The sequence below is a fragment of the Triticum urartu genome, chromosome 2A (assembly GCF_056163025.1).
Source record: "Triticum urartu cultivar PI428250 chromosome 2A, HENAU_Tu73, whole genome shotgun sequence".
Lineage (NCBI taxonomy): Eukaryota > Viridiplantae > Streptophyta > Magnoliopsida > Poales > Poaceae > Triticum > Triticum urartu.
In genome coordinates, this window is record NC_141874.1 from 114,159,489 (window position 1) to 114,170,767 (window position 11,279).

Here is an 11,279-nt window from a genome sequence, read left to right on the forward strand (position 1 = left end):
AAGGAAAAAGAATTAAATGGAAAACACAAAATTAAATGAAAAAGAAATCATAAACCCAAAACCCCCCAACCTTTTAATACCGGTTGGTGTCACCAACCGGTACTAAAGGGCTCCCTGCCCCCGGAGCTGGCTCGTGCCACGTGGTTGCCCTTTAGCACCGGTTTGTGCTGAACCGGTACTAAGGGGGGGGGGCTTGAGTGCCCACACTTTAGTGCCGGTTACCGAATCGGCACTAAAGGGCCTTATGAACCGGTGCTATTGCTCGGTTCTGCACTAGCGGAGTGCACCAGCATGAACTGTGGTGATATTTTCTAAAGCCGGCATTGTATGCCGGCGCTGGTATGGTGCCGGCATGATGAGACATGGCCGCTGGCATGATTGGCCGTGGGACTTTTTTTAAAGTTGATGCGGACATGAAATGGGTCGGCGTGTTGGGCGCACTGCCGACCCAAATGCAAAACTAGGCGGACGCCGGGCGGCCGGCCAACCGAAACGGATAAAAGCAGACAAATGCGCCGTCCGTTTAGGTCGGCCCATTGAAGTTGCTCTTAAGGACCTGATTCTACTACTTCTACATGCTTGAATTGCATCTCATTCACAAACAACCTCATACCCATCTTCAGGCAACTACCTTCACCATGCAAGCTTCAGCCTAGAGCGAGATTCTTCAATTACATATTATCTTTTTTCAGACGATTCAGCAACATCATGCCACGATTCACCAACAGTCCAGACCCTAAAATTGCATTGCAATCAGCTAACAATGGACTTTTCGAAGAAAATAGGCTCACACAAGAACAACAAGAACACACCTTTGATATCCTGGTACCTTCGCCCCGGATTCAACAGGCTTCAGGTAATCTGCCGACGGGCTTTCACTCCGCATCCGCACAACACTAACTTGTACTGCAATGGACTCTCATGATATGGCACCGGCGACAGTGTCGCCGCAGCCGTACCACTAGAATAGGACATGCATCCTGTGGAGGAGCTAGCCGAGAAGCTCGCGGATGACGCCATGGACTGCAGCCGATTCAAGAGTGAGGTATGAATTCAAGCGTGAGGTCTTGGTTCAAGTGAGCGAGCGTCGATGGGGAATTTAGGGTTCAAGCGCCCATTTGGGGAATTTATGAACTGTAAACACTGGCCGGGAAACGAGTGACCATTTGCCACATTAGTGCCAAGTGATCATCATATAAACAAAAACCACATGCAAAACCACTCTTGACGTGACACTAAACCGTTCAGGGGAAGATTAAACCGGTATTGATATTTTTGGGGTCCAAATCAGACCAAAATCGACTTTGGGGGGTTATGGAGACATTGGATAGGATTTGAGGGTGAAAACTATACTTCTTTCTTTAGGGAATGCCTGTTTTTTTAGTCTTCCTTTGCACACGTGTGTGGTGGTGATGGAGAAAGATGGAGTACATTTTCCGAGCCCAATAGTCAGTAGGAAATACAGTACAATACAGGCCCATGAAGCGACCTTTCATGGCCCATTTGGCCTGTCGTAAGTAGAGCACGGCTTCCCCTGCGCTGCACGTGTCTGTTCCCGAAACTGCTCTATAGACGACACTTCATACACGACATCCAGCGGACACTTTATCCAACGGTGGACCTGTCCTGCTGCTGGGCACTGCATGGTGTGATCTTCTGCATCGTCTGGAATCGTCGTGTGTATAGCAGGACTCGTCTGTTCCCTGAAGCCGTCGTCCTTGTACTGTTCTTCCCCAGATCTTTCTCTACTACTGGTACCTTGTTTCTCTCCCTCTCCCACACCGCAGCATCTTCACTCTACCCGTGGAATACTTTCCTCGCTCAGATCAGAGCTCGTACGGTACGGCAGCCTCGACTCCCCCCGCCCCGGTCTTTTGAAGTTCAGATATTTTTGTTTCCGGCCTAGTTTATGTTTTTGTGCGAGTGTCTTGCTAGAGCTACTTTAGTTGCAATTTATATGTGGAGAATCTCCGAGTTTTTTGATTTTTTTTGTCAATTGGTATGATAGCCTCAGCTTCTTGGCGTCGTAGGAACTCAAATTGTCTCATAATTTTCCACGGATGCATGTCAACTGCTATTTCTAATGTTGGATTAGATATGGAATATGCCCTGTTCATGGCTTTCTTTATAGTTCCACTTCCCGTAATTTTGGTCATGGCTTATGAACAACTTTTAGCATACACTAGTTTTGTACTACTCCCTCTGTCCCATAATATAAGAGAGACTGAGGGAGTAGTACTATGTTATGCTTGCTACTGATATTGTTCCCTGTGTGTGTATGCGTGTTTAGCATTAATTAGTCATATTTGCAGATATCCTTCGAGTATCTTATTTGTGTAACACATGCTGTCTGTTGCTCATCCTCTTACAGCGAAATGGTGATCCTTTGTGGTGGCCACCCTGCTCCTTCGGTTCATTCTGAATTTTTATCTGGATGGCTATCACTCAACAGCACCAGAATGCCTTACCATTTGTGCTCAACTGAAAGGAACATCAGAAAGCAAAACAGACATCAGCAGGCGATTACCTTCGCAAAAAGCACTTCACTACAAGGTATGTCTCGTAGAAATTAACCAGAACATCTCATTCAGTAGCTAAATTATTAGTTTTGCCTACTTCGGATGCATTTGCAGTAGTTCCTTTGCAAGCAATATATTCTTTGGAAACTTCACAGTGAATCGTGTAAATCATGATTCGAGTAAACGTTCTTCTTGTATTTACTCAGATCTTCGGATGCTCTTAATGCCCTAGCCTTCAACAAATGTTGTGTAGCAGTACTGTTCACATGTTATGCCATGCCCTCTGTTATGATGTAAATTTTGAATTTGTGGCTGAGCCTAAACTTATTCTTGTTAACATTCAGACTATAAAATTACTGAAATTCTACCTTTCATTGCATTGTCCAGATTCAGTGGCCTCTGTAAAGCCATCTCGTCTTCTGCCCACAGTGGAACCAAAAACATTTCCCAATAGCGTCCCTGATGAGATACTATCAAAACTCAAATTGGAAGAATCTGATGCCTTTTACATGCTAGAGCTGTGGACAAGTAGAGAACTTAGTTCCTCTTTGCTAGATAAGAATGCTGCGACCTTAATCTACTTAATCGATGTTGACGGTGCCTCCTTGTTAAAAAGAGTACCAGCAATCTATGGGGACCAACCTGCACATGGCACCATGCCCTTACAATTCCTTCCTTTTCAAAGTGGTTCAGTTGATATCATCACCTTTAAAGGTCCCAAATTGCAGACAATCAAAGAAATCTGGATCGGCCTTGAACCAGGTACACTATCCACCTAGTTGTTTATTCGGGGCCAATACGTGCCTGTGCGTACTATACTAATGTACCCCCCCACACACCTGATGAAAATGTTCTTCCCTTTGTTTTCACAATATTATCGTTGAAGATCAGGTTCATGGAGATTAGATGGTTTAAATTTGAAAGTGATGCATGGAGCACGGAATACACCTGAAGATCTTGAGGGAGCACTTGAGCTCAAGTTCAGCGGTTTATAGTACACGTTTGACAAGCTCAGTGTGCTGCTTGGTGAGGATGGAGCTTCAGTAGTGGAAGCAAGGCCAATTGCTGTGACTGACCTGTCAGGAATTAGCATTTCTGATCTTCAAGAGGGGCAGCTATCCTCAGCAAGGACAGCCTCAAGCATTGCTAGATGGCAGTTCCTTACCTCCCGTCGTAGTTGAGGGATAAATTTTGGTTCTTGAATCTTTCAAGTTCTTCATAATGATAAGCAGCTATAAATCCCAAGTGACTCAAAGAATAGAGCTATGCTCCCCGGCAACGGCGCCAGAAAATAGTCTTGATAACCCACAAGTATAGGGGATCGCAACAATTTTCGAGGGTAGAGTATTCAACCCAAATTTATTGATTCGACACAAGGGGAGCCAAAGAATATTCTCAAGTATTAGAAACTGAGTTGTCAATTCAACCACACCTCGAAACTTAATATCTGCAGCAAAGTGTTTAGTAGCAAAGTAATATGATAGTAGTGGTAACGGTGGTAAAAGGTAACGGTAGAAAAAGTAATATTTTTGGTGTTTTGTAGTGATGATAACAATAGCAACGGAAAAGTAAATAAGCGAATAACAATATACAGAAAGCTCGTAGGCAATGGATCAGTGATAGAGATATATGCCAGATGCGACCGATCATGTAACAGTCATAACCTAGGGTGACACAGAATTAGCTCTAGTTCATCAATGTAATGTAGGCATGTATTCCGAATATAGTCATACATGCTTATGGAAAAGAACTTGCATGACATCTTTTATCCTACCCTCCTGTGGCAGCGGGGTCCTATTAGAAACTAAGGGATATTAAGGCCTCCTTTTAATAGAGTACCGGACCAAAGCACTAACTACGGTCATCACCGGTAAGTATCCCGATTATTGTCACTTCGGGGTTAACGGATCATAACACATAATAGGTGATTATAGACTTGCAAGATAGGATCAAGAACTCTCACATATTGATGAAAACATAATAGGTTCAGATCTGATATCATGGCACTCGGGCCCTAGTGACAAGCATTAAGCATAGCAAAGTCATAGCAACATCAATCTCAGAACATAGTGGATACTAGGGATCAAACCCTAACAAAACTAACTCGATTACATGATAAATCTCATCCAACCCATCACCGTCCAGCAAGCCGACGATGGAATTACTCACGCACGGCGGTGAGCATCATGAAATTGGTGATGGAGGATGGTTGATGATGACGATGGCAACAGATTCCCCTCTCCGAAGCCCCGAACAGACTCCAGATCAGCCCCTCCGAGAGAGTTTAGTGCTTGACGGCGGCTCCGTATCGTAAAACGCGATGAATCATTTTCTATGATTTTTTCTCCCCGAAAGTGAATATATGGAGTCAAGGTTGAGGTCGGTGGAGCGTCAGGGGCCCACGAGGCAGGGGGCGCGCCCAGGGGGGTAGGGCGCGCCCCCCACCCTCGTGGACAGGTGGAGGCCCCCTGACGTGGATTCTTCTTCCAGTATTTTTTATATATTCCAAAATAATTCTCCGTTGATTTTCAGGTCATTCCGAGAACTTTTATTTCTGCACAAAAATAACACCATGGCAATTCTGCTGAAAACATCATCAATCCAGGTTAGTTCCATTCAAATCATGCAAGTTAGAGTCCAAAACAAGGGCAAAAGTGTTTGGAAAAGTAGATACGTTGGAGACGTATCAACTCCCCCAAGCTTAAACCTTTGCTTGTCCTCAAGCAATTCAGTTGATAAACTAAAAGTGATAAAGAAAAACTTTTACGAACTCTGTTTGCTCTTGTTGTTGTAAATATGTAAAGCCAACATTCAAGTTTTTAGCAAAGATTATGAACTAACCATATTCACAATAACATTTAGGTCTCATGTTTACTCATATCAATGGCATAATCAACTATCGAGCAATAATAATAAATCTCGGATGACAACACTTTCTCAAAACAATCATGATATGATATAACAAGATGGTATCTCACTAGCCCTTTCTGAGACTGCAAAACATAAATGCAGAGCACCTTTAAAGATCAAGGACTGACTAGACATTGTAATTCATGGTAAAAGAGATCCAGTCAAGTCATACTCAATGTAAACTAATAGTAATGAATGAAAATGACAGCGGTGCTCTCCACCTGGTGCTTTTCAATAAGAGGGTGATGACTCAACATAAAAGTAAATAGATAGGCCCTTCGCAGAGGGAAGCAGGGATTTGTAGAGGTGCTAGAGCTCTGTTTTGAAATAGATATGAATAATATTTTGAGCGTCATACTTTTATTATCAACATAACAACCAAGAGATGGCGATATCTTCCATGCTACACACATTATAGGCGGTTCCCAAACAGAATGGTAAAGTTTATACTCACCCTCCACCAACAAGCATCAATCCATGGCTTGCTCGAAACAACGAGTGCCTCCAACTAACAACAGTCCCGGGGGAGTTTTGTTTGCAATTATTTTGATTTGATTTGCATAAAGCATGGGACTGGGCATCCCAGTGGCCAACCATTTTCTCGTGAGTGAGGAATGGAGTCCACTCCTCTTGAGAATAACCTGCCTAACATGGAAGATACGGACAGCTCTAGTTGATTCATGAGATATTCGAGCATACAAAACAGAATGTTTATTTGAAGGTTTAGAGTTTGGCACATACAAATTTACTTGAAACGGCAGGTAGATACCGTATATAGGTAGGTATGGTGGACTCATATGGAATAACTTTGGGGTTTATGGAATTGGATGCACAAGCAGTATTCCCGCTTAGTACAAGTGAAGGCTAGAAAAAAGACTGGGAAGCGACCAACTAGAGAGCGACAACAGTCATGAACATGCATTAAAATTAATCAACACCGAATGCAAGCATGAGTAGGATATAATGCACCATGAACATAAATATCGTAGAGGCTATGTTGATTTTGTTTCAACTACATGCGTGAACATGTGCCAAGTCAAGCCACTCGAATCGTTCAAAAGAGGATACCACCCTATCATACCACATCACAACCATTTTAATAGCATGTTGGCACGCAAGGTAAACCATTATAAGCTCCTAGCTAATTAAGCATGGTATAAGCAACTATAATCTCTAATTGTCATTGCAAACATGTTTATTCATAATAGGCTGAATCAGGAACGATGAACTAATCATATTTACAGAAACAAGAGAGGTCGAGTTCATACCAGCTTTTCTCATCTCAATAAGTTCATCATATAATCATCATTATTGCCTTTCACTTGCACGACCGAATAGTGTGGATAATAATAATAGTGCACGTGCATTGAACTAACCTGGAATCTGCAAGCATTCAATTCAAGAGAGAAGACAAGGTAATATGGGCTCTTTGTCAGATCAACGAGAATGCATATAAGAGCCACTCAACATTTTCATTATGGTCTTCTCCTCTCGACCCCCAAAGAAAAGAAACAAAACTATTTACACGGGAAAGCTCCCAACAAGCAAAAGAAGAATGATAAATCTTTTTGGGTTTTCTTTTTAATTACTACTACTACATCATGAAAAGTAAACTAGCTAAAAGCTACAACTAAATTTTTTTAGGATCATCAAATACACAAGAAGAAAGCCTGAAAAGGAAAATAAACTAGCATGGATATTACAATGAAAAAGTATGAGCACCGACAACTAGAAATGAGTGTGTGAATAGGAATGTAATGTCGGTGAGAAATACGTACTCCCCCAAGCTTAGGCTTTTGGCATAAGTTGGTCTATGGCCACGGCTGGCCTGGCGGATATCCAAAGTTATAGTTGGGGTCGTACTGAGATGCAGCAGCTATTGCCTCATGAGCTGCCGCTTGGAGACGGGTCGTCTCCGTCCTCCTCTTATACTCGTACGCCTCCTCCCTGGTTATAACATATCTCCCTTTTGCACGTTAAATTCTTCCTTGATTCCTGCTCAATCCATGAAGTCCTCTGACGGCCATTCGCAAGCCCGCACCTGAGCTTCCCTCGGTGGTTCATCATCGGCATCGCGTATTGCGAGCCTGGGTCCTTGCTTCCTTGAAGGACCACCTTGGTACATTTTCCTAAACATATTTCTTCCTCTGAAAAATTTCTGAATTTTTAGTAACTTGAAATTAAAAGTGAACCAAACTCAACAAAATTGATAGCAACTACTCCTACAAGTGCCTAGAGGCAATATCATGCATCAAAACTACTTTTGACCATATAAATTTGACATGCAAGCTCAAGAATAGGGTCACCTAAGCAGCAAAAATATGCAATGAATAAAGCACTAGAACAAAAACTAATTGGACAATTGGAGGAGTCACATACCAAGGAACAATCCCCCAAAGCAGTTTTTTGAATGAAGCTTTGAGCAAGGAGACCGAAAATGGCAGCAAAATGAGCTTGGACTTAGGTTTGAGCTGGTTGGTGATTTTTGTGGGAGGAAGAAGGAGTGTGTGGTAGCTGGAATAAGTGGAGGGGAGCCACCATGGGCCCACGAGGCAGGGGGCGAGCCCAGGGAGTAGGGCGCGCCCTGGACCCTGGTGGCCAGGTGCTTGCTCCCCCTGTTGTGTTCTCAGTGCCAGATATTCTCAAATATTCTAGAAAAAATGATATTTAATTTTCAGGGCATTTGGAGAACTTTTATTTTCGAGGTATTTTTTACTGCATTGATAATTCAGAAAACAGACAGAATATACTATTTTTGCTTTATTTCAACTAAATAACAGATAGTAAAAAGAGGGTACAGAGAGTTGTGTTTTCTAAACTCATCCATCTCATGCTCATCAAAAGGAATCCACTAACAAGGTTGATCAGGTCACAAACTCATTTCGAGTAACATGGAACCGGGGAATTTTTGAATAACACTAGGTTACCTCAACGGGGATATGCACATCCACAACAATAAGAATATCATATTTCTTCTTGACAGTAGGAAGAGGAAATTCAAAACCTCCAAAAATAATCGATGGAATTTTTCCAATAGAGTTTATACTATGAACTTGAAGTTGTTTCCTCGGAAAGTGTACCGTATGCTCATTGCCATTAACACAAAAAGTGACATTGCCCTTGGTGCAATCAATAATAGCCCCTGCAATATTCAAAAAGGGTCTTCTAAGAATAATGGACATACTATCATCCTTGGGAATATCAAGAATAACAAAGTCCGTTAAAATAGTAACATTTGCAACCACAACAGGCACATCCTCACAAATACCGACAGGTATAGTAGTTGATTTATCGGCCATTTGCAAAGATATTTCAGTAGGTGTCAACTTATTCAAATCAAGTCTACGATATAAAGAGAGAGGCATAACACTAACACCGGCTCCAAGATCACATAAAGCAGTTTTAACATAGTTTCTTTTAATGGAGCATGGTATAGTTGGTACTCCGGGATCTCCTAGTTTCTTAGGTATTCCACCCTTAAAAGTATAGTTAGCAAGCATGGTGGAAATTTCAGCTTCCGGTATCTTTCTTTTATTAGTAACAATATCTTTCATGTACTTAGCATAAGGATTCATTTTAAGCATATCAGTCAAACGCATACGCAAGAAGATAGGTCTAATCATTTCAGCAAAGCACTCAAAATCCTCATCATCCTTTTTCTTGGATGGTTTAGGAGGAAAAGGCATGGGTTTCTGAACCCATGGTTCTCTTTCCTTACCGTGCTTCCTAGCAACAAAGTCTCTCTTATCATAACGTTGATTCTTTGATTGTGGGTTATCAAGATCAACAGCAGGCTCAGTTTCTACATCATTATCGTTGCTAGGTTGAGCATCAACATGAACATCATCATTAACATTATCACTAGGTTCATGTTCATTACCAGATTGGGTTTCAGCATCAGAAATAGAGATATCATTAGGATTCTCAGGTGTGTCAATAACAGGTTCACTAGAAGCATGCAAAGTCCTATCATTTTTCTTTCTCTTCCTTTTAGATGGACTAGGTACATCAATATTATTTCTCTGAGAATCTTGCTCAATTCTCTTAGGATGGCCCTCAAGATACAAGGGTTCCTGAGTCATTTTACCACCTCTAGTCATAACTATAACAACATTATCATTTTTCTTACTATTTAATTCATTGAGCAAATCATTCTGAGCTTTAAGTACTTGTTCTACTTGAGTGGTAACCATAGAAGCATGTTTAGTAATAAGTTTTAGTTCACCTTTAACATGAGCCATATAATCACTCAAGTGTTCAATCATATAAGCATTATGTTTCAATTGTCTACCAACATAAGCATAAAAATCTTCTTGCTTAACCATAAAGTTATCAAACTCATCTAAGCATTGGCTAGCAAACTTAGTAGGAGGGATTTCAGCTTTATCATATCTATAGAGAGAATTTACCTTTACTACATGTGTCGGGTTATCAAGATCATGTATTTCTTCAACATGCGGTAAATTAAGACCATGCATTTCTTCAATAGGAGGTAAATTCTTAACATCTTCAGCTTTAATACCTTTTTCCTTCATAGATTTCTTTGCCTCTTGCATATCTTCAGGACTGAGAAATAGAATACCCCTTTTCTTTAGAGTTGGCTTAGGAGTTGGTTCAGGAATTGGATCATGGATTGGATCAGGAAGTGTCCAATTATTTTCATTGGTCAACATATTATTCAATAAAATGTCAGCTTCATCTGGTGTTCTTTCCCTGAAAACACAACCAGCACAACTATCCAGGTGGTCTCTGGAAGCATCGGTTAGTCCATTATAAAAGATATCAAGTATTTCATTTTTCTTAAGAGGATGATCAGGCAAAGCATTAAGTAATTGGAAGCCTCCCCCAAGCTTGTGGGAGACTCTCTTCTTCAATTTGCACAAAATTATATATTTCCCTTAAAACAGCTTGTTTCTTATGAGCGGGGAAATATTTAGCAGATAAGTAATAAATCATATCCTGGGGACTACGCACACAACCAGGATCAAGAGAATTAAACCATATCTTAGCATCACCCTTTAATGAGAACGTAAATATCTTAAGGATATAATAGTAGCGAGTTTTCTTATCATTAGTGAACAGGGTGGCTATATCATTTAATTTAGTAAGATGTGCCACAACAGTTTCAGATTCATAGCCATAGAAAGGATCAGATTCAACTAAAGTAATTATCTCAGGATCAACATAGAAATCATAATCCTTATCAGTAACAAAGATAGGTGAAGTGGCATAAGTAGGATCATATTTCATTCTAGCATTTAGAGTTTTTTGTTTCAGCTTAGCTAATAATTTCTTAAGATCACTCCTATCATTGCAAGCAAGAAAATCTCTAGCAGTTTCTTCATCCATAACATATCCCTTAGGCAAAACAGGTAATTCATATTAGGGGGAGAATCTTCATCATCACTTTCATCAATATTATCAGTTTCAATAATTTCATTCTCTCTAGCCCTAGCAAGTTGTTCATCAAGAAATTCACCAAGTGGCATAGTAGTATCAAGCGTAGAAGTAGTTTCATCATAAGTATCATGCATAGCAGAAGTCACATCATCAATAATATGCGACATATCAGAATTAATAGCAGAAGCAGGTTTAGGTGTCGCAAGCTTACTCAAAATAGAAGGTGAATTAAGTGCAGAGCTAGATGGCAGTTCCTTACACCCCTCGTAGTTGAGGGATAAATTTTGGTTCTTGGATCTATCAAGTTCTTCATAATGATAAGCAGATATAAATCCCAAGTGACTCAAAGAATAGAGCTATGCTCCCCGACAAGGTGCCAGAAAATAGTCTTGATAACCCACAAGTATAGGGGATCGCAACAGTTTTCGAGGGTAGAGTATTCAACCCAAA

General features: G+C 41.0%; 1 protein-coding gene across 1 annotated transcript; it reads left to right on the forward strand.

Annotated features, from left to right (window-relative positions):
• The first annotated feature begins 2,375 nt into the window (after positions 1-2,375).
• On the forward strand, positions 2,376-3,514 carry LOC147984187 (uncharacterized). Its single transcript, XM_087539700.1, has 3 exons — positions 2,376-2,553; positions 2,907-3,281; positions 3,411-3,514. The coding sequence occupies exons 1-3, from the start codon at positions 2,376-2,378 to the stop codon at positions 3,512-3,514; spliced, it is 657 nt and encodes a 218-aa protein (XP_087395826.1).
• Positions 3,515-11,279: the final 7,765 nt, after the last annotated feature.